Raw genomic sequence first — 25380 nt, 5'->3', positions numbered from 1 at the left:
ACTGGAAAGAGAAAAATCATTGATGATATAAGTGTTCTGTGTTGTGGTGTGTTCATATTCTTGTTTTTCTATCCTTTAAAGTGTAATTGGTCGGTTTTGCGTTGATTCATTCATCACATAACCTGTGGAGCAGACCTATTTCCTCGCTGTAAAAGAAGAGGCATAAAAAAGATCTATGCATAAATGTTTGTAGGATTGTTTCAAATAAAAAAGCCTACCTTGTGAAGCGTCAAGCGCTAAAGTGAATTTAGCCTCTCCAAGTTCGTTCCGGGCAACGCAAAGGTAATTCCCAAAGCACGGTACGTCGAAGCGCCCGATCTCTAGACTAACGTTGTTGCCTTTCTCCGCGATACGGAAGCCCGCGAGGCCGGAGGCGTCTTTGCCGTTGAAGTACCAGGTAACGGTCGGGCGAGGGTTGCCTTGCACCCCGCAGATAAGCGACAAAGGCTGGCCTAGCTGGGTGGCAAGCTCCTGCGGACTCGAAACGATCTTCGGCGGGGACTTGGGACCTGCGGCCGGGGGAGCCATCTCGGTTAGTACGCCTTACCACTCTCACCGTACGCACTGACCCAAACCTCAAAATACGCCCCCCGTTTTGTATTGTTATCTCACCGTGTGGATCAAATCGACTTAATTAAATCCAACCAACAATCTGAAAGCAGATATATTTACCTTTTCACACTCTTCCGAGGAAATTTGTCCGGGCCAAGAACAACACTTGATGTTGTCTGATATCGGCGGGGTGGGGTTGGTTAGCGCCCGCTATGTCGGGTGGACGGCATCTGGCTCGCGCCCCGTACACATACGGCGGGCTATATTTGGGGTTCCGGGGGAGTTGTCGCCAAACTAAGAACCTCTGGAGACATGGCGAGAAATACGGACCGGTCTAAAGACTGGGACCCTGAGGGAGCGGCGATGTGCATATAAGGTAATGTGAGAACTGGGGGCGCGCGCGCCGCCCCGAACCACTCCCTTTCTGATAAGATGCCGTCAGAAGATGGCTGCACGGTAGTCCACCGCCAGCTGCCTCGCTCGTCGTACGTCCTTCTCAATTTGTAGCTGCATTTAAAACTGCGGTCTTATCGTAGTGTCTATGTTGCTATTCTTGTTGCAGTATTTCGAAAAGACAAATCCGAGGGGCAAGTTTCGTTTCGCGTTTTTTATGCAAGATACTTGGACAAAAAGTGCCAGCCAATTGAAACGCCATACTCAACTCGTATCTGCATCTAAAACTGTGGCCTTATCGTAGTGTGCATGTAGCTATTCTTGTTGCAGTATTTCGAAAAATCTGGCGGGCAAGTTTATTTCGCGTTTTATATGTAAGATACCTGAAAAACTGCCTGCCAATTGAAACGCCATGCTCAATTTGTAGCTGCATGTAAGTTAAGTCAAACCAAACATAACAAGGAAACAAGCTGGGTCTAGATGAAAATTCCGAACTGTCAATTACATCCAAGTCGTGAGCTAATTTCTATTCAAAGAAAAGCAGCGGAACCTTTGTTGCTGTGAGGTCCTTCAATATTCTTTGAAAAATCCCTACTCAATTTGTAATTGCAGTAAAAAAAATGTAGTCTTATCGTAGGGTCGACGTCTTTGTTGCTATTTTCGTTGCACTATTTTGTGAACAAAAATCCACAGCGCAAGTTTTATTTCAAGATTCAGATGAAACTTATTGACCGCCCATATGACCAAGTTGAATTCAAAGGAAAACGGAACTATTCGTTTCTGTGAGGTCTTTCTTTACCACGTGACAATGTCCTACTCAATTTGTAGCCTCAGTTTAAACACACAACACTGCCAACGGACCAGCTCACTGCTGTAGTGACTTGCACAAATGTGTGGCCCAAGATCTTTGAGAAATGGAGATGAACGGCACTCCTATATATGCGTCTTCTCAAGACGCCTGGGTCACTTCAAGTTCAAACTGTGATATTTTTGTAGGCTCTATGTGAGGAGTTATGGTATTAAGGGTGCTCAAAGAAGTGAAACCAAAGGTGACGAGGTGAAAAGACATAATAGCAACCAGGGCGTTCAACTTAACACACTATGCATCACTGGTGATCATGAATACCTTACGAAAATCCCTGTGCTTTTGTCGTGTCGATTAGGTATTCCTCGACTGTTAGAAACCAATACTACGGATAACCACTTGTGCCTCTGTATATACTGATTGCAGCTACAGGGTGCCCAGACTACTTCAGCAGCAGAACACAGTGGACTGCTACTACTACTATTTAACTGGCGCATTGGTTTGTCCGCCGGCATTGTATTTCATTCTACTCTATTCTGTTCCATTCTTTCCTATTCTATTCTATTCTATTCTACTCTACTCTACTCTATTCTAGTTTATTCTATTTTATTCTGTTCTATTCTATTGATACCTCTGACGGCTGCCTTGCCTATGGTTTCTGGATTATGTGGCACCAGACTATTCTGCAGAGAAGCGACAAATGCAGCGAATTAGGACAGTTACCAGGGTAAATTCCTGTTCTGAATGACGGTACAGAGAGCGGGAATCACGGATCTGCAGTGCAACTGTAGTGGGGGACCGTTGAATATTCTCTCATCATAAACGGATGTGCTTCAATTCAATGTGTTCTTTCTCAAAATTGTCGGCTACTCTTCCTTGCGGCCTGCAACAGTACTACAAGCTCTAGTACTACAGGTGTTTATAGTGCCAGTGCGTGGCTGAGCAGACTGGCAGAAGTTTAAATAAAGGGTCAGAGACTATTTACTACTGTATAAATTTCACGCTAAAAAGCTAGAAAGGTTACTCGGTGCCCAGTGCGGAACCTATGGCTTTAGTAGACAAGCGGCTGAAAGATTGATACCTTCAGAAAAAAAATTATCAGCCAACATCGTATTCTCATCCTTCAATGCCCCCCTCCCCACCTGCTCCATGTATAATATCATCCTTTTACGGTTTCAAATCTCGTGCTTTCTCGCTACAGTTCCAACTATTGGTCAGTGAAATTGAACTGCATCTTACTTGTTTTAAAAGCACATGGCGACTGTGGCACCACGTTTTCTACAGAGGCCTCCTTCAACTGTTTCCTTGGACATGTATCTTTGCAGACGACATTTTTAGAACCGGCGGTGATATGACGTCGGAGAGTAAAGGTCATATCTAGACCAATGGCTGACCATCTCACACCCAACTCGAACCCAGGACAGTATACGGAGTGTGCAACTTCAATGTGAGAATGATCTGGGCACGAGATTAGCAACGTCAACCTGATTATCCACATAATACAGCGATATGACCCACACACGACAGGAACTGGGGACCCCCATTTCAGCACAAAGGACATCACCAGTTACTTCCATTGAGAGCAGTAGAGACGGATTCATCAAAGCTATTTCATCATTTTTTAAATAGCTATCAAATATCTACGGATTCTATTATGTTATACATACCAAATGTAATGTATATCATATACTGCACACGATACAACATGTAAGATACACATGATATAAACGTATACGTACTGAAATGAAATTGAACCGATTCACTGACACAATAGAAATTTGATAGACTGATAAACCATAGAAATAATTCCAGTTTAGTTATCTATCCAGGCGAAGCATATCGTCTAAATGACATTCTGACCATTTGTATTTGATACATTCCGTCATCCAAAAAGGTGACATGGTCTTCTTCTATAGAGCGAATTGTTTGGGTGACGACCACTCAGAAAGAGATTTTTGTCATTTATGTCTTTTTGTAATTAGGCCAGTTACAAGTGTAAAGGCTAATCATAAACACCGGTGTCAAGATCACCCACCATGCGATCTATTTTCATTAGCATATCCGCTAACGTACCCCTGTCTTTTGTTGGTGTGTTCTTTTTGATATCAACATTTGGAGACTTTTTGTCTTTCACTTTCGTCAATGTTTTTAAGGCAGATTCCTTAACAAAGGTGTGAAAGTGCAGCTCATCCGTATTTGTTGACTGGGTCTCTTCTGCGTACACGTCCATTATGATCGCCATGAACATACTGAGCAAGAAAAACTGCATCATGGTTTGGTACATGAAAAACATCAGCGGGCCAAGCATGCTATGTCCCTCAGTCAACGCCTGGAAGTCAAAGCTTCCCAACATCATAAACAGCAGGCTTTGCAGGCTAGACGTAATATTTTTGTACTCTACGAGTTTTACACCGAATATTAAGTTCGCCATCTGTGTAAACGCCATGATCAGGATTCCAACGGATAACATGAACTGTCCTACGGGCTTGAGTGACCGTCGCATCGTCATAGACAAGGCGTACACGTGAGAGTTGAAGCGGAGAATGCGGACGAATTTCAACGTAGCGCAGCTGACGAGAAGGCCCAAAAGGTAGGTGTAGATCTGAAACCAGCCGACTGCGCTCTTGTACCCGCTAAAGGTTGAGTTGCCGGCTGCACGTTGTGCTGCCACCTCGTCGATGATGCTTTGTGTGTGGAAGTAGACGCCGAGAGCTGAGAAGCCTACAGCGATGACAAGAAGCTCCACCCAGCTCCAGAACTCGGTCAGGTACTCAAGCGGCCGCGCGATAAGGACCTTACCTAGGACATAATAGTGTGATATCAATTTTGATTGTGTATGTGTGTGTGTGTGTGTGTGTGTGTGTGTGTGTGTGTGTGTGTGTGTGTGTGTGTGTGTGTGTGTGTGTGTGTGCCACAACTACTGTGTCTACTGTGCCAGTACCATGGTCATATAACTCTAAGTACCTTCAATCTGACATTATACTAATGTAGGGAACGCTTATGTTTGAAATAAATTTATATGTGCCCAGCCGAGGAGTTGAAATATTCAATTCATACTTGTTCATTACAAATATTCAAATGTTCGGTTGACAATCGTTTGTAATATAGCATTTAGATTATTGAGATTATAGTATCCCTAGCCCTGGCCCCGGTTCCTTTACTTCTGAAAATGTCTGAAACGAAAAGTTGCTGGTTATAAACTCACCCTCTCGGAGGGCAAAGTAGAGGATAAAAAGTGCCAGGCATCCTCTGAGAACAAGGAGCAAGATGGCGTCGTGTTGGATAAGTCGCAAGGTCACGATCTCTGACCCCTTGTAAACAGCCCCAAGATTGGTGAACTCCGCTGCCATGGAGACCACGGAAAACAAGTTCACGTGCGGGTTGTACAAGGTGAGCTCCATGAACACTGCCCGTGACTGGTCGTCTAGCCAGTCGTGCTGCTGTAAGTAGGCCGCACGAGCTAAACTTGTCTGCTCTGTGCTTCCCAGTGAAGTTACGTAACCACCTGCCAGGTAGGTTCCCCGCTTTCCAAAGTACGGAAAACCTGTGGAGGAAAGAATAACATCAACAGTGATGTTGTCTTAGATATCTACATGCACTTGTTTATCATATAAACAATGCATATTTGAGTCTATGAATGTTACATGTTAGAGTTTATTTTTGCGGCTATGTTCTGCTTCAATTATGAGATCCATTGGAAAAACATCGCAAGTCTTGTATTTCAGGCGAATGAAATCAAATTTATAGAAGGTGAAGCGCATTAAAAGAGTTTAATATTACCATCAGTTACAGAAGCATAGGTGTAACTCCATGGGCTTGTTGCTTTTAAACAGTTATATTTTCCGGGAGATTCCGTTGCATTGGTGAGAACTCTTGGTGAAATACAATGAAAACTGCCCGTGGCGTTCGCAGTTGTGTTCCACCCGTCAGTGTAGTTCTGTGTGTCGGCAACATCAAGGGAGTAGGGAACGGTGCAGCGATGCATTATGCTTTCCAGTCGTTTTGGTGGTTCGCAGTGTTTCCCTGAAAATAACGATCAATATATCCCACCAATTTTTAATGGGTTTTATATGTCAGAAATTACCCGCGCAATGGCAGCCTATCTAGTGCTGAATTGGTGCAACGTTTACAATCACATAATACACATTGACAACAGACACATACTTGCTTCACACTTGCATTTTGTGGAACTGTCGCAATTGCCATCTACTGAACAGGAAATGGCTTTGTGGCATATCTAAACAAATCTCTGTGCAAATTTGACATAGAAGTATCTCACCGAGGACCGTATAAGTCTGCTTTGAATGCTAGTTTACTAAAAAAAAATCAATAAAAACGCTTTACAGAAAAGATGTTGATGCACCCACCGGGAGTCAGTCGCACTTGCCTAAGCTGTACCGGGCCCAGTGGGTACGTTAACATGTCAGGCATCACCATACCCTCCATGGAGCCTCTACCGTTGTACCACTGGGCTGCATGGATGGCAGGGATCAGCCCCGTCGTGACCCAGGTCCAGAACGATGGGATGTCCTTAATCTAGCACGTATATGAACAAAAGGTATCAAAGCCGGAAGGTCTGATGCAGTGCCATAGAGGGACGATAGGGGCCCATAATCAACCTTGTCCTTTATTTCGCTGACACTTGTCCTCATACTAAACTAAACATTATACAGATCCATCCATAACTTATTGAGTTCGTTGTCCACAAATTCACAAACGTCACCAAAAGCATAACATTCTTGGAGAACGGAAAACTCTGTAGAATAACATAATTTGCTATATAATGGTAATCTTAGATCTTGTTAAGAAAAAGATAGACGATGAAGGATTTTGAAATGTCTCTGCTGGAATTATACATGTCATGTTGTTGTCTATATTACGCTTGGTAACGCTAATATTTAACATTGACTCGATCAGCAACATTTCAAAATCTGAGCTCAGAAGACGAAAACTAAAAAAGATATCTGCCCCTATTCTTTACCTCGGAGAATCCAATGTCACCGCTCTCTAACAGGAGCCGTTGCACATTCTTAGTGACGTAGTAAGCCAAGGGGCTCCTTTCGCCGTATGACGTCACCATGATTACGGTCAGGAAAAGCCCGAATATCAAGACTTCTAAGATTTGATTGCGTCTCTTCAGTCTCTCTAAGCTGTCAGCTCGCTGTTTCTCCAGGTCAGCTTCAGTGGGTGGAGACTTGGACTGGGCACTTTCTTCAGTCTGTTGGTATAGATGATACAGTAATCTTATTGACACCACAAAACTTACAACAACTTTCGTAAGGTCTTCTGAAACTATACAAACTAAAAAACAAGTAGATACAAATTGATCAACCTATTAGTAAATAAAAGTATATGAATATTGGAGATACTACACTAAAGCTGCCTACCATGGCGTGTCCAGATCATGAGATATGGAAACTGGTTCTGCTGCTGTAGTACCATAGAAAGCCGCAAAGATTCCCATGATTGAACTTGTCTTTTTTGTGTCCTACTCACATGCCAAATATCATACAGGTAAATCCAACATTTTTCAGGTTATGCTGTCTGCAAGCACACCCGCACACCACAAGCAAACAGCACAAAAATACATGGCTTTATCGGCAAAGGTGATGACTGTGAAGTTGGTCAAAAGAGTTATTCAAGTGTGAGTAATTACGACTTATTTTAACATGAGTATCTAAGAGTAACCTTGTGAATGTAATGCCAAGAATTAAAGTCTTAAAACAAGTTCACCTTTTCACTCAGGTGGTCTAGCGTTTTGGATTCCTCCGTCCACAAGTAACGCATCCACCCGGTTGCAGTCTGCCAGTGCATTGAATCAGTTCTCACAACCTTGAGAAAAGGCAAACCAGATTTAAGAAAAAAAAAACACCTCGTAACATAACAAGAACTAGCGTATGCACTAAATACGATTGAGATTGCAGGGACGTTCAGACTACATTCACCTTGCCATTATACAAAGTATGTAAAGATATCCAGTAACTGTCAACTAAGTATGCCTTTTATGGAAGCGTTAGGCGGCGATTTTTTGTGGGCTAAACAACGTTAGCACAGCTTTTGAACTGTAAAAATAAAAGACATGCAAAGTGGGTCAGCAATTTACAATCCTTTCATAAGCAACAGATGTTTTTCCTTTGGTTTTTTGCGTGTGCTTGGGAAGAAAAACTACCTGTTTGTCTTCCTCTAGATACTCTTCGTCTTGCTGAAGAGGCTCTGGAGCAGGGTCCTCATCTTCTACAGGCTTCTGTAGCAAAAGTAAACGATTTGGAAACATTCGTCCGATTCAAAATCCAGATACAATTCAAATATCAAAAGTACACACAATTCATGCAACATGCGGCTAACACCATGGTGGAACATTGCACAGAGAGCTTACTTAAGTTTATAGAAATATAGGCAAATAGTAATGGACAACCCCGAGTCAACCGTACACACTCATGCCACTAAGTTTATAGAAATAACTGTCATGCAGTTACATCTGTTCATAGTGTCCACTCTAGAAAATGGTAACAGTAGACAGGCGGTCGTTATAGACAGGGTTCGTAATGCTTTTGATAATGGATAAAACCATCTAAGTGGTCACAGTAGTGCAGGCGGGCTTTAGGCAGAGTCAGAGATTGTCACTAGTAATTTTATTTTATCTCATTTTATTAGAATTGCAACAGTGCAATACATGTGAGACACAGGCAGCTATTGCTGGTGTCGTGACCCACACACATAATGTAGCCGGTTTGACACCTGGGTGGAGTGGGGAAAGTCGTGTAAAGTGTCTTTTCCCAAGGGCACAAGATCAGTGGCGTCAAGGGATTCAAACCCGGGACCGCTGGGTTCTGGGCCGAAAACCTATCGTTACGCCACACGACCCTCAAATGGCATGACTATGTAGTAGTGGCAATACCAGTAGTACCTTTGCTATCAAGGCAAACAGTGCGGCCACTAGCATCAGCTTGAAGGGTTGTATCAGGAACAGGTCGCTGAGAAATGACGTCAGAAAGGTGACGAGCCACGCCTCCGCCTTCGCCCGGCCGAAACTCAGCGTGTACAGGACCGTGAAGAACGCAGCCACGAAACTCGCCGACCAGACGAGCAGCCAGCCTGTAGAAAAGGGGAGAAGCATGTTGCACCAACACCTGACGATTGTTCTTTTTTAGTATTTCTGTCGCAGACCGATTAGCAAATAGATGACTCCCGCACTGTCTTACCATCTTCCTGCGAACTTTGATTTACAGCATCAATAAAGAAAGGTGGATGAGGCAGAAATACTATCTGATTTACGTTGATAAAGGCTAGACATCGAGGGTAGAACATGTTAACATAACGCAATGATAACTAAATCAAGCAACTGGGTAAATTCTAAAAGAGTCTGAAGTTTAAAATAGCATCCACTATATTTCATTAGTGACTGACGTCTTGGTCACTTATGAGAGATAGCAGATGCTATCTGAAACGTCTGACTCTGAATTTGTCAGTTGCTTGATTCATTTTGAATGAATCTAATGTAGTTATGATGCTAATGTAGGTCGTTCCATCATATTATTACAAAAAAACTGTGATGCCAAGTGCTATCAATGCCTTTATTTATTCACTTTCTTAGGGCCATTTTAATGTTATTAATGTCTCCAAGAAACTTTCATCCTAACGTACCTAAGTACACAGACCACCAAGGAAGTGAAAAGTTTCGGGTTGTCGGAAGGTCCTCTGGATCTGTGTCACTTTCGGCGTGAATCCCAGTTATTGTACCATCACAGGAAAGCCGTACGGACTGTTTGTAGAGGTGTTTACCAGAATAATCGGGAAGTTGTCTTTTCTGCACCGTATCGTTTTCTTTACTGTACCGCAGTGACAGAGTGTTAGGGTCGTGCATACTCATGGCACAGGGCTCACATTGTTTCTTCGCCGTTTCTTTTTCACTCCATTTCTTATGAGGCAAATACTTGGCCACTTTATTGGAAGACATTTTAGTCCTTGACTTCGTCTTTGGTCCCTTCTTAGAGGAACGTGAACTTGAATCGGAGTTTCGAAACAAGAAGACGATGAGAAGGTTAACAGGCATGATGATGGCAGCGCTCTGCAGACCTATCATGATCTGAAACAGATTTAAGAATTAGAAAAATATTCAAGTGTCACATACCAGTATCTCGTGAAAGTGGTCCACGTCTTAGCATTTGCCATGTAGCAAATAAAAAATTTCATTCAACAAGACTTAAATGTTCATTTAAATGTCTGTACAGCTAGAACTATCTTTGATTGTACGTACAAAATAGTGTTGTATCATAAGTAGGTTTCGCAAACGATGGTATACCCTCATACCTGTTGTCTTGAACATGGAAAAGCCATTCCTATGCATTTCAAGGTAAAGGTAGTCATATATCCTTTTTTATGCCGTAGGGGCAGTGCTTACGTCACAGTGCCAACATAAAATACCTGTGGTAGCGACACAGGTGGGTTAATCTCTATGCCGCCGATTCTGATTGGTTCTGGTGGGTCGAAGTCGTCCCCGCGGCCGAAGAACATGATGTTGGTGATCATGGTGCTGTAGAGCAGCGTCAGGCAGCACGACAGGCGCTGGACACGGGTGAAGGGACTCCGCGCCGGGCGGCCGGCAACAGAGAACCACAGGTGACCATCGTTCATGTCCCTGCATGGTGAAAATGGTAAAAGTCTAAGTTTTGAAGAATAATACTCAAGACGATGCCCTGACCGGATAAATGGTACATGGTGTAAGCAGCTCTAGCGTTTGTAACATGTCTTTGAATGGTGAAAATGATAGAAGATAAATCAAATTTTGAAGAATAATAGTTAAGATGATTCCTTAACCAGATATAGCAACTGATGTAAGCAGCGTTTGTAATCGTGGTGTTAAAATTGGTGACTGTTATTATGATCAAACTGCCACAACACTATGCTTTTATTGTTGTAAAGCAACCACAGTGGGATGTATGGCATACAGTGAAAAGGATAATTCTAAAAATGTAAATTTTACCAAAAAAAGGAAATCCGGCCGATGTGTCCAAGTCAAATCAGTAAAAATCAAGCGGATCATGCCAAGATGCAAGAAATTAAACTGGTACGGCCTTATAGCTACAGCACACACTCACGCGCGCACGCACACGCACATATGCACACACACATGCATACACACACACATATGCAAACATACACACACACGCATATGCACACACACATATGCACACACACTCATATGCACACATACATACACACACACACACACACACACGCGCGCACTTATGCACACGCACGCACACACACAAAATTACCTTGAACTTTTGGCAAGGAACAAGTTGCGGAATTTCTTCATCTCGTCCGGATCAGCTTCAATGAGAACACGACAGACCTTCCCGTCTTCCTTATCCAGAGCAAACCATCTTCAAGAGAAAATATAAACTTACTAACACTGAACAAGTATCAAAGACAAAACAGTCTTTCATTTATTCTCACACACACAATGTGACACAAAGGGGTTTCAGTACTACATGTGTATTTTGAATGCGATCAATTGAACGGATGTTCTATGTAAACATTCGGTATAGTTTTATGGCTCTAAAGATTACAGCTTTCACCAATGGGAACAAATATTCATTATCATCTTTGACCCAGTGTGCATGTCATCGACTCATTACATCCGGTGTTCTGTGCAATTAGGTCGTTCGCGATTCCGAGTACGCACGCGGAAGGTCAAGTGTGAAGGCCCTGAGTTGTTATCTTCTCGACCATTGACTCGATTTGGATAAAAGTGTCCAGACGTGTTTTGTTTATATCTCATGGGCCTTCACCTTTGTAATATTACCCATGATACAAGTCACTGCGCATGTGTACTCGGGAATCGTAAACGACCTTATGAGATCAATTATCCTTTACGAAGATCGGAGAAATGGTCCAAAATCGGCGAGTCTACTTTTAACGTTGGAAAATATTTCACATGTACATGTTTGAACCTTAAAGTTTGTTTATTCATGAAAAGCTTAAATCGGCCTGCATGGAGGCTGTGAGGTAAGGGACAAACAGAATATATAACAAAGGTGCAGATTACATCATTGGATCAGTGCAGCAGGATAAGGAAGTGATTTCATGTAATTGTAAAATAGCTCCCTACCCACGAGAAAGACATGACAGTACAAACCATGTACCTGAACCTTTTCATATGCTAAGCTGTAGCCTGGTTACAAAAAAGACGTCACTAGACACCGTCACGTAATGTAATCAGAGAACTCATCTGTAAAACGTCATGTTTTTAGTATTTCTCCTAGATTGGTCTACTGGTGGGGGCGTCAAAGTCAATTTCCCAAAGAAGTGGGAGGGAAGAAATCACATTGTCTGCGCTTCTGCCTAAGGCCATGTATATATTTTCGCTATTATTGAATTCACTGTGTGGCGTAGCCATAAAAAGTGAAAAGAAACGACAAAAGACGAAGAATATTCTAACTTCACAGGTTATGTAGCCGATATATTTTTACGGTTAGTTTGACCAGGTCAAAGAACGGATTAATCGTAGAGCAATGTTGATGATACGAACAGAATGGAGATTTCTTTCTGTGACCGTGTCTTGCATGCACCAAAGCACTGTGGTACATAGGCCAACTTTGCACGTGGACTTGAATACACATATAACTACCACGTCGTCACGATATGCATAAAGATAACACATGAAGATACTTGCTTAAGACAGAAGGCACTCAATTTCACAGCGTGCATGCTGTAGTAGCTTGTTCTTAACGGCAAATGCGAACACACCATCAGGAAAACTCAATTTTTTCGGAAGCACCTACTAGTATTTGAAAAAAAACATCGAACGCATATGCGTCTACGTTTGTTTGAAGCTCTCTGCAGCGATCGCAGCACCTGGCGTCAGCTGAGCTACAACAGCGTCACAACCTTCGAAGCTGAGAGAATAGCAGCCGCTGAGGCCAAGGGGAGGGCCAGGAAAGCCCGACCGCAACGGAACTGACCAACTCATGTAGACTTGCCCTGCTCTTTCGAGTGGCTGTCAACACACGTTTGTTTCATTGCTGATCAACCAACACGGATGACCATCCGTCGAATATGAAAGTAAGTGGACTGTTGCTGTTGGTTACGTTGGTACCTCTGTGGTCGATTTGTTCTTGTCTGCCAGCTGGATGTAAGGTTCGGCAGCTCTCAACCTTTGGGACGTCAATCAAATGCAATTCTCTAAAACTCACCACGATTCCTGATGGCATACCGTCCAACACTGGAAGATTGGCTGTCATTTTCAATGACATCAGAAACGTAACCCACCTGCCGAAGCTACCGAAGCTTTTAAAACTGGACCTAAGTTGGAACGCCATCGAATCGTTTTCCTGGACGTCTTTGCGTGCTCTTCCGGTTTTGCTTACTTTAGAGCTAAGCCATAACCGTCTACGTCACGTTCAGCTGGACAGCGTCATTGAGCATCTACCGGAGCTGGAAACCGTTGATGTAAGTTTTAACAGACTTGTGTCGCTCTCTCAGGACAACCTGGGATGGCCACAGGTGACCACGGCTTGGATCATGGGGAACCCCTTTCACTGTGACTGCGACCTCTCCTGGCTGATTAACAAGATGGCGTGTTTACAAGCCTGTAACGGAAGAGTTGAGGAGGTCTGTTGTCTTCGATGTTCAGCCTGTTTCTTGGCCAACAACCTGAAATTTACAGGCAGAGCTACCTGTCACGGTCCGAGTGGACTGAATGGGCTGCCTCTATCAGACGTGTCCACCCAGCTGACGGGTTGTGGACCGCACCAGCCGACCACAAAAGCTGCCACGCTCTCTACGGATGAGGCTCAGAGTCAACTCGCTGGCCAGTCAGAAGCTATGGTCACCAACATAGTGCACGTAACAGCCCGCTATGACACTAGTCTCAAACCAACTGAACATGATACGACTGCATCTACAAATGCTTGGAATCCTACCAACGGAACAAGTGGTAACTCAACAACGGCAAACGGAATCACTCCCCAAAACATTCTACTCAGCGCCATGGCAGGGACGATGAGTTGCCTTACCCTGATGATATTGTGTCTTCGTCTGTACAAGAGGAAATGCTACAGCTATACTCAAGCTGGCTAAGCCTACTGAAGACAATATAGTACAGGGCTCGAAATTCGTTTTGGGGACTAGGCGCACTGGTGTACCCAAACTAAAACATCTAGGTGCACAGAAAGAATTTTAAGCGCACAACATAAGAGAATGTCAGCAAGATGTACTTACAACCCCTTCTGCTTCTCTTACGAACACAATCTGTAATGCTATTACAAACTTCAACAATAGTACCTTAATCTTATAGCCTGCAAAATATCTAGGTGCACTGGTGCACCCATAGTCAAAAATTAGGTGCACAGCTCCAATTTTGGCTGCACAGAAGTGCACACGAGCCCTATTGAGCAGAAGACGGGACTGACTTAGGCACTACCGACTAATGCATAGTTACCAGTACTGCAGCGATACATTTGTAACATCGAACAAATCAGAACTGTACAGTACTGTAGTACAAAGATTGTACAAAATCGTGTTTGCTATTTTACTCGAGAGGAAATATGGTAATACTTGCATGTTTAACTTACATACTATCATATTTCAGTACTGCCAACATGAGTTTTGAATCTCGAACCACTTGTAGAACGCACTATAAAAAGAATAAAGTTTGTTTCAGTCAAACAGAGAACTCATCTTTGTTTGCAGGGTGGCAAAGGCTATCGAGGAGGTCTTGCTTTTTTCAGCAAATATGATGAGGAAATTTTCAAATGATACTGTTTTGATGTAAATGTCAGTTAAGAAAAGGGGTTCAGCAAATATCCAAGAAAGTCATCATAGAAAAGAAGTATACATAATACTAGTATATGCTACAGTAGACATTTTCTTTGTTGCTAGATACTATCAAAAGGCACTGTTGTGCTGAATAGACGATCTTTGTTATGTCATTCTTGTGGTAATTCTACCCTAGGGAGCTGATTTCGTGTAAAAGAGTTCCCATTTTTATGGCAACAACCTGACAGGCTACAAATTCATACCCGAGCCTTTGTATATGTTAATCTGTAGACTGCTTACACAATAGACGTCACTAGACACCCTCACGTACTGTAATCTGAGAACTCATCTGTAAACCGTCATGTTTACAGACATCTTCTAGATTGGTCTTAAGGTGGGGGCGTCAAAGTCAATTTCTCAAGGAACAGGGGAGGGGGAAGAAATCAAATTGTCTGTTCTATCGGCCATGTATATTTTTCTTGCACATCTCATCGCTTTTTTTGTCTAATGTGTGATACAGCTGTGAAAAGTGCAAGTACAGAACAAAGGATGCAGGCTAGTCCAACCTCCTTGGTCATGTCGCCAGTTCTTTGTATACTGTTAGCTAGCTTCGTACAGAGGTTTATTTGTTTTCAGTGTTTCTGTTTTTTCGCAGCCTGGTGTGTTCGTATTTGTTTTAATACAGTAGACTTGCATGATGTGAGAGGGAAGATGGGGCCGGCAACAGGAGACTGGCAGGATGGGAAGGTCAACTTGAAGGTCATCACATTTTTCCGCAGGCTAGCAGTAATGGTAGGGGGCAAAGGTCAAGGAGCAAACGATCTCTGGGTGGAAATTTTAACAAGTGTAAGTGTTAAATCTTTTGATTTATTCTGAGACCTATTTTATCTCTGAATTATACTCGTCTCACTCAAAGTTGCACCAATTATGGATCAAAATACGTTCTAATCACCAAACCGAATAAAAAGGCTTGAATACAAAGTTAACATTTCATTTGTGTATACGTAGTTTCATACCTGTTGCAAAGGAAGAAGTTTGGTGTGTTGTCTCCTCTATTGGTTACGACAATCTGGCTCAAGAACCTGCATATAAGATAAATACATCAAGTACAAAAGTAAATGGGAACTTAACGTTGTGAAAATATGTTAAGGTGTGAAAATATGCAAAGAATAAGTAGCTACATGTACTTAAATTTGTTTCCTCCATTCCTCCCATTATTTCAAAGTTGTTTGTACATTGCCTCAGTTATGCTAAATTCATTCTTCTTCTTCTTCTTTACTGCTTAGCCTCATGTCTGAGATTATCAGCAGTTGCGCATGGGTTAGATACAACACAAGTGTCCGGAACAAGTAAAACGAAGGGAAAATAAAGGAGAGGCGCTAAGGAACATAAACAACTGAATTTGTGTGTGCAAAGGACAGAACAAGTGAATGTAGTCAGTTAGTAAATACAAGGACAAGTTGGGGTGGCTCAATGCAGCAGGGTCTTCCCCAATTCGGTTTTGAACTAGGAGAGGGACCCTGCCTCTGCCACAACATTTTGCTCAACTATTCTATATTTCGCATGTGTTTGAGGAGAAGGCTATATATGTCCCCATTTCTCTGTAAATTTGTAAGAAAAAATGAACTAAAACTGAGCTCACTGAGATGAACTCAAATTTCTCTCCTGTGTATTGTGTTAGTTGGCTGGTTATCTGTTGATTCTTGATTAGTTTTCCTTTGTTTGTTTTGTCATTCTTTTGCTTTGGATCCGTGGTTTATGTGTTGCCTTGTTGTACTATTATTTTGTTTATTTGTATTTTGCAAAATGAATAAAAATAAAAAAAATAAAAAAATAAAAACTGAGCTCACCATCCAGGGCTGTATCCCCCGTTGTTGTGCCACACACAAATATAACGCAAGGCTCCTAGCGGCTGTGGTGTTGACACAAGAAAGGAATCCACGCTGCCCTTCTCAAAAAGAATCCTCTTCTGATCGCTGAGTGTAAAGGGAGGGCTTTCGTTGTCTTGACTGCACAGGACGATAGTTACCTACGAGAAAATTCATAAAATTTGACAGAACATGAGATTTTTTTGGAGTGGAGGGGGGGAATTGAGAAATCAAATTGCTCACCCAACTTGCAAGCTAGTGGCGAGGGTTGCAGTCCTTTGGAAGGACTTTTAAGCCGGAAGTTCACACCTCACGGATATATATATAAAAATTCAGCCTGCTAAGTTTAAGCAACTTGGCACCAAATGTGTATTCATTATGGAGCTTTGCAACAGGGAGAATATCACACTGAGGATGATAATGACAGTGTATGCCTTCAATACATATACAGACCTCCCTGTCTTTAGTTCTGATAGTAGTGTGTGCCCTACATCCATGCAAAGCCCTTACCCTGTCCTCGGTGCTGAAAACAGTGCATACTTTTCATCTATACACAAACAATGCCAGGTCGTACACAGCATGTGCTAACAGACTAGTGTGTTATCAGGCATGCAACACAAACAAGAAATACAATTCTACCTCTGCAGTTGTGCCAGCATTTCCCTTGAATCCTGTGTACACAGTGATGACATATTGGCATTCCTTCCTGGGATTCAGCTTGTGGCCGGGTAAAATCCCGATCCCAGCCTAGAAAATATCAATTGTGATATTCTACAACGACATTATTATGTACTTTGCTTAGCAACACTTTTCCATTTTGGTTAAGTTGTATAATTATATCATAATAATTAAAAATCTAATCATCAAATCAAGCCTGTACTATAGGGATCACCTGAGCAAACGAATCACTTGGATGTTGTGGCCAACCTTTGGTGATACCAGATAATCAGAGACGCGGATTTTGTTCAAAGCATCTTAAGCTTATTTGAAAAGTCTCAAGATGCCTTGGAAGACTTTGAAGGATTATCTAAAGACACTTGACTCAAGATGCTCAAATCATCTTAAGATCTTTTGAAAATATCACAAGATTAAGTCAAAACATCTCAAGATTTTATTTTGCACAAAGCCACCTTATCTACTGTGCGTACCTTCACTAGATCCCTTCTGTCAGATTTTCTGGCCCAAAGAATGCCCATTAGGTACATTCCAAACACAGTAAGAACGAGAACAAGTCCTGCTGGGTTCTCCAGAACGTTGGCAGACAGAGCCTCAGCGATGTTTAGGGGGTTCGGCGCAACGAAGCCGCTGAACTTAGTCAGGTGGTTGCACCGGCAGTGGATGTGGCTGGTGTTAGACATCAGTCCAACCTACAATAGTATTTTGAAAGACAAAGGATTGCTTATTGTCCATGAAACAACATCAACAACTTGTGTGCTGGGATAAAGAACATAAAATTGAAATATCGAATACAATACAGTCTCATCATCATCATTATAAGTAGCTTCCAGTTCTTTTTGTTGCCAGCGAGCTTTGCGATCTGCCCTGGTGCAAGCAGACTGCTGTCATCACCCAGAAGTTGCTGTGTGTACTGCAGGTAGGTTGTAGGTTGACGTCCTTGCCTGCGTTTGCCGTGTGGAGTGTACAGTGCGTACAGTCTAACTTGTCTATGATGATCGCCAAAAGAACTTGAAGAAAATCATTATAGTAGAAAGGTGACCATTGTCTACAGAATTATTCCTAATACTTGACTCAATGGGAAAAACAAACTGCGGGACCACTGAAAACTGGCGACAATGGCCAGGTCGTTCTTATGCAAACTGAAATGCTCACCATGCAGTACAGGCTCGACTCCAACAAAATTTCAGTGAGAGAAGCGACTAATGTTGATGAAACTAGAAAATTAACATAAGGATGCCTTTAGTTACCTCACAGCCATCACTTTGCCACAAGTGGAGATCTTCGTGGAAATAAACGCAGGATGTTTCGAAGACATGCAGGGTGAAGTTTACAATGTCTCCGCTCCCCAGGTACAGCTCAGAGTCTAGTCGCACGCCTGCCAAAAAAGAGAAAGTCTTAGGTAGTGTCCTAGATAATAATCTTATGAAGGCTGCAGGACATACAGGCAAATGCTCTCAGATACCTCTTTGTTGTGTTGGAACTATATACCAAGTATTTATTACTATGATAATTGTATATCATTATTTAAGTGGTGAAATCATTTTGTGAATCAATGGGTTGATGAATTCTTGAATATGACTAAGATTGAACATCTTCCGGTAGTTACAACATTTTGGTCTTCTGTCTTCTTCCTGGTGACAGTAATCACTAGTTTTACTTTGCACTGCAGATAGGTGTCGCTGCTGCAGTGCAAAGTATGCAGTCTCAAATGTCAGCTTAGGAATCAACTCTTGGTTATGTTAGAGAATTAGCTTTTACCTCCTGAAAATCTTTCTGCATCGAGAGTTTACATGCATGTATACGTAACGTAGTCCACTGTGTTGTGCATAGCTGCAATCAGTCTCTTATAATTATAAATATCAGCTTCTTTGTACCGTAAGTTAAACACTCCTCAATGCACATAAACTGTAAGTTACCGATGAAATAGTCTGTCATGTTGTCCACATCATCATTAGTGATAGCAATTTCCTCCGCTGGGAGCAGCCAATGGTAGGGGTAGGAGGTCAGGTTTGTTCCATTCATCCATGAGATGGACACCATCTCCGAATCAGGAACTGGCAGTGTCGTGGTCCAGTTGTAGTCTGCAGGTGTTGGTGGGGCCTTCTTGCGGAGGAACATGGACACGTTTTGCGGGAAGAGGGTGCTGTTGATGTTGATGTTGAAGTCTAGGCTCAGGCTTAACGCTGAGTGCTTTTTCCTCACAAAGAACTGAAAAACCTGTAAAAAAAAAGATAGCGCCTATTAGTAAGAATATTTCACATCGTGTGAAGTGAAACTTACTTGAATGGCATTTGATACTGCACCCTGATTTAAAAATCTACTGCAATGTGGTTTACCTACCTGATTCTAGAGGTTCTTGGGGTTTTAACCTTTAGCATACTGATTAGCCATTTGGCACCCAATTCCCTATTTGTTACTGAGTTAGGCAGCAGGGAGAAGATTAATCTAAAAAGGTACTCACTTAACTGAAAATGAGTGGCATAGCTTTAGAATTTGAAATTGGAGGTTGAGGTGGAAAAAGAGGGATGGTCCCTCACTTTCTACAGGCCTTAAAACCCCTTCAGGGGCTACGTGTATATGGGACCTTTGGCCTTTTGAAGTATCAAACTTAACATACCGCCATGTTTCCAACTGGTTCCAACCCTTGAAAGACATAGAATGATTCGGCTAGACTGTCGTTCTTTCTCCTGGTCAAGATGTCAATAGGTTCGGTCAGACCAGTGATGGGAAGTGTGCGATTCCCACATTTCACCCCGAGACCTGCGACATCTGCTTGGATCTCATTGGAGTTGTTGGAGTACTCGTAAGGGTTAAAGTTTGACTCCAGAAACTGGAACAAAAACAAAATAAGACTACATATTACACTGTAAGTTACCTCCGGGTCTTTTAACGTGTCTGATAACCTGTGGTATAAAATAAATGAAACAATGTATGACTTGAAGCACCGATACCAATATATATACATGTAGCACAATGGTGTCAATGCAATCATATTTCACAAATACTTCACAGCTATAGTATATAAAACTAAAGTAATAGTACCTAGTATATCAATCGTTCAAATCAAGGTACAGCCAAAAGTGTCCGTGACCACTCAAAGGACTTGAAGAAAAAATGGTCCCTGTACTACAGAAAGAACTCTTAATTCTTGGATCAATGGGAAAGTTTGACTGTACATCAATGGGCAGGTGGTCCTTATGCAGAATTGGTCACTAACATGTTTGACTGTACATCAATGGCCAGGTGGTCCTCATGCAAAAGATTGTCACTAGTACAGGCTCAACTATATATAAATGGCCAGGTGGTCATAAATATGAAGTGGTATACAGTCAATACTGTACAGATTTGACTGTACTATCATGGCTGCGAATGAAACTTTTCCACAATAAATCAAGAAATCATTAGTTCATGTACCTGAATTCCAACAGTGTCATCGTCTATGCAAGAATCACCCAACAGCCCTGGGAATGAAGGAACCCTGACCAGGCAGTCACTGTCTCCCCTCACGTGGTACACCCTCTCCGCGAACCTTGTCCGATTCTCTCGTTTGATTCTGACATGTACCTACGAGGAGAATTCATATAGAGAGCCAGACAACATTCAATTATTTGGTGTGAGTGGATCATATAATTCGTCCGGATATGCAGCTTGTACTCTTTAGTACAATCCTGGGCCAGGTGTGTTCCGCCTTGATGCGGTTTACGAAGTATGCAATACAATCGAACAAACAAACAAACAAATAGTGATCCAACTATTACAAACAAAATCAAAGAATTTTATGGCGTTTAGAATAATCATTATTCCAAATCAATCTTAGATGTTTAGCTGTAACCACAGACACACAACAATAAGAGATGGGACAAAATCTTAGATGCTTCTAGGCTTGACACTTAAAAAAAAAAGAAGTTCACAGAAGTTGGAATACCTTGGTCATAGAAATGTCCGCGAATATTTCTGGATCTGCAAACTGCGGCATCAGCTTGTTTAGATAGATGTCATCCATAATGTCCAAGGCTTGGAAAGAGGTTGTGGTGGCCTCTTGACTCTGGAAAGTGAGAGAAATCTATCATATGCTTAATTTTTGCATGTACAGATTAATGCACCCTATCTACAGGCAGCTAGTGAGTACAATTTTTATCACTGACACTGGTTAATCTGTATGTTACTTTTACTATTCTCTTGACTTTTAGACATAGAACACTAGAAAATTGTTGGCAGATTTATCAACAAAGATGGCTCTGTAGTACTGTTTGAACTGTAATCAAATGAATACTTTAGATGATATGGGAGGAAAAATTTGCTTACGTAGACAAGATTGGGAGAGAAGGACTTCCCATCAAGATGATCCTGTTCCGCCCACATGGATGAAGCTGACATCACGTTCACAGTTGCTGAACAAGAGTGTCAGTAGTCAAGACAAATTTCTTCCATGTATGTTTTACATTCCCAGACCCATAATCTATGTACAAGTACCTATCCAGTTGTGCTGTGTGTGTAGGAGAGAAGGATACAGCGAGAGGTATACAAACTTTAAAATAGACATACTATTAGATGATAAGATAGATGCTTACTAAACTAAAAGATAGACGGATAGACAGTCAATGATATAAAGTCAAAATCGTACACTCCCTTGAAATCATTTCATTGATGCATTCATTTGCAAACTTATTGCAATTCCAGCATGTACATATCATTTTCTTAAGGCATAATACCTTGAAGAAAAAGTTTAAGGGTACGATGAAAGTATGCTCATTAAATGCATGTGCATTTACTGACCAGAAAACATGAAGGCTGCTAGTTTGTTGACAACGTCCACCGGTGTCACACCTTCAGTGGTGTTTCCTGCAAGTTCCCTTGTTCTCTCGAATGCTGCCCGTAAGGAGGCAGAAGCTAATACCTAAAGTCATAAGAAATCAGAGTGAAGACGGTTTTCCTCTCAAAATGCCTCACTTAATATCACTCCTGTGACTTAACACCATTAACTAAGCTATGAATAGGAAGTTTGGTATCTGGATATGGTCTTAGACTTTAGGTTTAAAACATTCATATCAAGACATGATTATATATTTATGTCTCCTGTTACCTTTCTTTGGTACTGCAGCTGAACATACGGTTTTGTACCTCGTTTTCTGAACAATAATATCATAGTCTGAAACAAGATTTTGGGGTCTCAAAAACCCTTTTGGATTTAACAAGGTTTTTGCCACCTAGCGACATTTGTTAGAACTGCAAGTGCATTTTAATACATTACTTGGGATTTTCCGGACACCATTTCAGGCACAGTCGTGGACAGCAGCAGAGAAAGCGACATGCCGTTGATGCTCTCCACATCCCCCAGTTCCCGAACCATTGATAACGCTCCTGTTATCATGTCCACTAGCTGAGCAGCAAAATTAACAAATCAAACATTAATCATATATACACTGAGTAGAAAGAAAATCATCTAATATATTTCTGAAAAGCCAGTTGCTAACAGCTCGTTGAACTGCATATATTTTTACATAATTCACATATTAGATATCATATGCATGTTTCACAAGAGGTATCAAAGCTACAACTAAATGTTACAATCACACTTGTCTATCATAAAAGTCACAGAATACTGGTTTCTGAATGGTTGCATGGGGCAATAGAAAACTAATCTAGGAGACACCAGAAAATGGTCACATTCAATTTCAGTTGGTCCATATGCACAGCACTGCAGGTGGTTACTGGCACAAGTTGAAGTGATGTAAAAAACTTAAAACTTAATGTCTTCAAGATAAACTCTTAATATATATAATAAGTTCACATTGAATTTCACTATAATTTTATACATTACCTCCAGCACATCGTATCCAGTGTGAGCCAGATGTCCAGTTGCAGCAGAGGCAAGTATGACCCCTTTAAAAGCAGATTCTGTGTCTCCCAAAGCCAGTTGTCTGAAGAACAGGCCGTCTGGATAAGCGAAGAAGGCTTCCAGGTAACTTTGAAGCTGAGACACTGTCGGTGGACTTACCTGTAAAATTAAGGGGATAAAAGGTCAACAGAGACATTTTTGGGTGGTGCGCGTTTTAGTCTCGGAAATGGTCCGATAATTGTCATTCAAAACAGCCAATGCCGTGTCACTGGGCCATCCACGCATATCTGATTACTTTGTGGAGCCTGGCAAAAAACGTATAAAAGTTTAACGTATATAGAAAGCAACATTTCAATGGCAAAATTTAATGTACGACAGTATCATGAAATACGGAAAATCTTTAACTCACTGGTGTAAGTAAAACATATTTCTGCCGCATGGCTTAACAAGGTTTTATATGTCATCGAATAAAGATAATATTCATACTCTTTTATACATCAAGGGAAATTCTAGTAGACACGAAATGAACGCAATGCTCTGACCCACCTCAATTGGTGGAAGATCGTACTCGAAAAAGCGCCCGTCTACTGATTCAGCGCGTACGAACAACTGGATGGTGCCAACAGCAAGGTCAAATTGAGGAGTGTAATCAATCTGAAAAGAGACATCAACTTCAGAAACAACGTCGTCAAGTTCAAATTCGTACAAGTCAAATTAAGATACAGCTCATGCCCAAATCTGTTCATTGTCATCACACAGTGGACTGTTGAAAAAAAGGGGCACCAAATAGTGTCACAATTTTCAACTTTTAAATCAAATCACATTTGGGACTGCATTGTTATAACAGTAACACTAATATAGTTTCAGTGCACTGTGAACCAGTCAGTATTGCCCTGATGAAGATGACAGAGATCAGTCACTGAAACGTCGGCTCTTGTAAAATACCTGGTTGTGAATAAAAGAACCCTGCTATTCAATACAGGTACAATATGGCCCTCCAACGTCTACTTATAGATTTCAGCCCTCATCCAAAGCCTTTCTAGGAAAATAAAAGGTAACAAAACAGTAATCTATATTTTCCCTTCCAACATTTGTTTGAAAATCAAATTTTTCTCACCCAAAACCGTGAGGAAGCTGTGATGAAAATCTTGTTGTCTCCAGCCGGACCGTCCCCAGGGAACGTTGCCGTGGCGACCTCCCCCGACGGTGTCAGCTGGAACCATATCGTCACTTCTACTGGACCCAAGATATCCACAAACCCTGCATTAAAGAACAATGACCGCATGACTAGAACAGTCCCCACGGTTTCGCTCCTGGCTTTCACCACCCGTGGTCAGCAACATGGCAGAAAGCTTCGGAACGCGAGCCGCTATGGATAACCCTCTGGCACAAACCGTTACACCAGAAGTGCCATCCCGGCCATCATCAGACTTTTAAATGAACTCTAGAGAACATTGTTATCACATATTCCTTGCACTGTTTGTCTCGAGGCAATCCCTTAAAGAGAGTGATTGTGAAATATTTTAAATCGTCTTAGTAAATGTTTTAACTGATATTGATTGTTTTAATTGTTTTAAAACCTTTAATCGATGTCTGAAAGCTGTGCGACTTATAATGAATTATGTTGTATTTAGCCTCGCAATTCAGCCTTGTAACGGCTGCCATGAGGCCTGTATGTCAGATGATGACAAATAAACCAGTCTACATGACTTGTCATTATGTTAAAACCTTAAGCCATATGAGCTCTTCAGTGCACAACTTAATTCAATGGATCTTTCTATCTTTATGTTTAACTTTAAGCAATTGTCACTTTGAAAGAATCTTCAATATGTACAATGCTATCCTCCATTTCAGACCATTGCTTGTAACAAGTGTAGAATACGTCATTGAAGGTTCAGACAAAATATCTATTTATTCATTCCATTTATCTAATCTTTAAACATCTGGGTGGCTCATTCAGCCATAAGCTGATTTCCAAGAGGCCTGCCCAAAGATCTTTAGATATGCAAAATGACAATATGCTCCTGACCAGCAACTTTATGATCATAGTAGATTCTGCAAACAGTCAGACGTTTCAGGTAGCATCCACTACCTTTCGTCAGTGGCAAATGAATATTTCTCTCAGTGTCTCTAGCATCATTGTTTTGGATTACAAGTCAACAGTTTGCAATACAACAGAAGTGAAAGAAATTTGTCTGAAGAGGCGCAGATCTCACCAGGACATACAACACAGAAATGATCGATCAGAGAGACTCCGGCCATCGGCATCAGGGTGCAGGAAGGGGCTGAGGACCCTGTCGGACCATCACCGGACTCCAACCGGGGTGCCGGTGGCAGCTGTATGTTAAAACGCCACTCCGCAAACCTGGAAAAATCACCGCAGTCCGCAACGTGGTGATCGGTTAGCCTTATGGTGTAGTAGCCTTGAACCTAGAAACATAATATGACACAACATTAGACTATAGAGGTTATTGAGTTTATTG

The 25380-nt window shown here is 41.8% G+C and overlaps 3 protein-coding genes across 3 annotated transcripts in view; all 3 read right to left on the bottom strand.

Moving 5' to 3' along the window:
* LOC136421051 (immunoglobulin superfamily member 22-like) overlaps positions 1–595 on the bottom strand; it is a 32502-nt gene extending 31907 nt beyond the window's left edge. The window contains exon 1 of the mRNA XM_066408195.1: positions 219–595. Coding sequence (XP_066264292.1) covers positions 219–528 — 310 coding nt within the window. The 5' untranslated portion in view covers positions 529–595. The remainder of the gene's footprint in view (positions 1–218) is intronic.
* Positions 596–3645: 3050 nt separating this feature from the next.
* Positions 3646–21061, bottom strand: LOC136421050 (polycystin-1-like protein 2). Its single transcript, XM_066408194.1, has 20 exons — positions 20984–21061; positions 20473–20622; positions 19676–19888; positions 18975–19275; positions 18306–18433; positions 17529–17747; positions 17020–17127; positions 16363–16541; positions 15529–15594; positions 11029–11136; positions 10175–10388; positions 9395–9836; positions 8658–8845; positions 7920–7994; positions 7484–7582; positions 6732–6968; positions 6118–6286; positions 5531–5773; positions 4956–5294; positions 3646–4549 (listed from the first exon to the last, which is right to left on the bottom strand). The coding sequence occupies exons 1-20, from the start codon at positions 21059–21061 to the stop codon at positions 3753–3755; spliced, it is 4353 nt and encodes a 1450-aa protein (XP_066264291.1). The 3' UTR covers positions 3646–3752.
* Positions 21062–22297: 1236 nt separating this feature from the next.
* LOC136421049 (uncharacterized) overlaps positions 22298–25380 on the bottom strand; it is a 13647-nt gene continuing 10564 nt past the window's right edge. The window contains exons 13-17 of the mRNA XM_066408193.1: positions 25114–25327; positions 24015–24157; positions 23444–23551; positions 22880–23056; positions 22298–22438 (exon numbers count right to left, since the gene is read on the bottom strand). Coding sequence (XP_066264290.1) covers positions 22298–22438; positions 22880–23056; positions 23444–23551; positions 24015–24157; positions 25114–25327 — 783 coding nt within the window. The remainder of the gene's footprint in view (positions 22439–22879; positions 23057–23443; positions 23552–24014; positions 24158–25113; positions 25328–25380) is intronic.

This window comes from Branchiostoma lanceolatum, chromosome 15 (genome assembly GCF_035083965.1).
Source record: "Branchiostoma lanceolatum isolate klBraLanc5 chromosome 15, klBraLanc5.hap2, whole genome shotgun sequence".
Classification (NCBI taxonomy): domain Eukaryota; kingdom Metazoa; phylum Chordata; class Leptocardii; order Amphioxiformes; family Branchiostomatidae; genus Branchiostoma; species Branchiostoma lanceolatum.
The sequence above is the reverse complement of the archived record's forward strand: the minus strand, read 5'-3'. Positions and strand labels throughout refer to the sequence as shown.

What these genes read in the sequence shown, in the direction of transcription:
- LOC136421050 (XM_066408194.1), bottom strand. Translation starts at nt 21,061, where the DNA reads ATGGATGACATCTATCTAAACAAGCTGATGCCGCAGTTTGCAGATCCA. An exon ending in CATGACAGACTATTTCATCG is followed by an intron (nt 18,434 to 18,974) that starts GTAACTTACAGT and finishes CTTTTTTGGCAG; the next exon opens with GCGTGCGACTAGACTCTGAG. An exon ending in ACAGAAGGGATCTAGTGAAG is followed by an intron (nt 17,128 to 17,528) that starts GTACGCACAGTA and finishes GATATTTTCTAG; the next exon opens with GCTGGGATCGGGATTTTACC.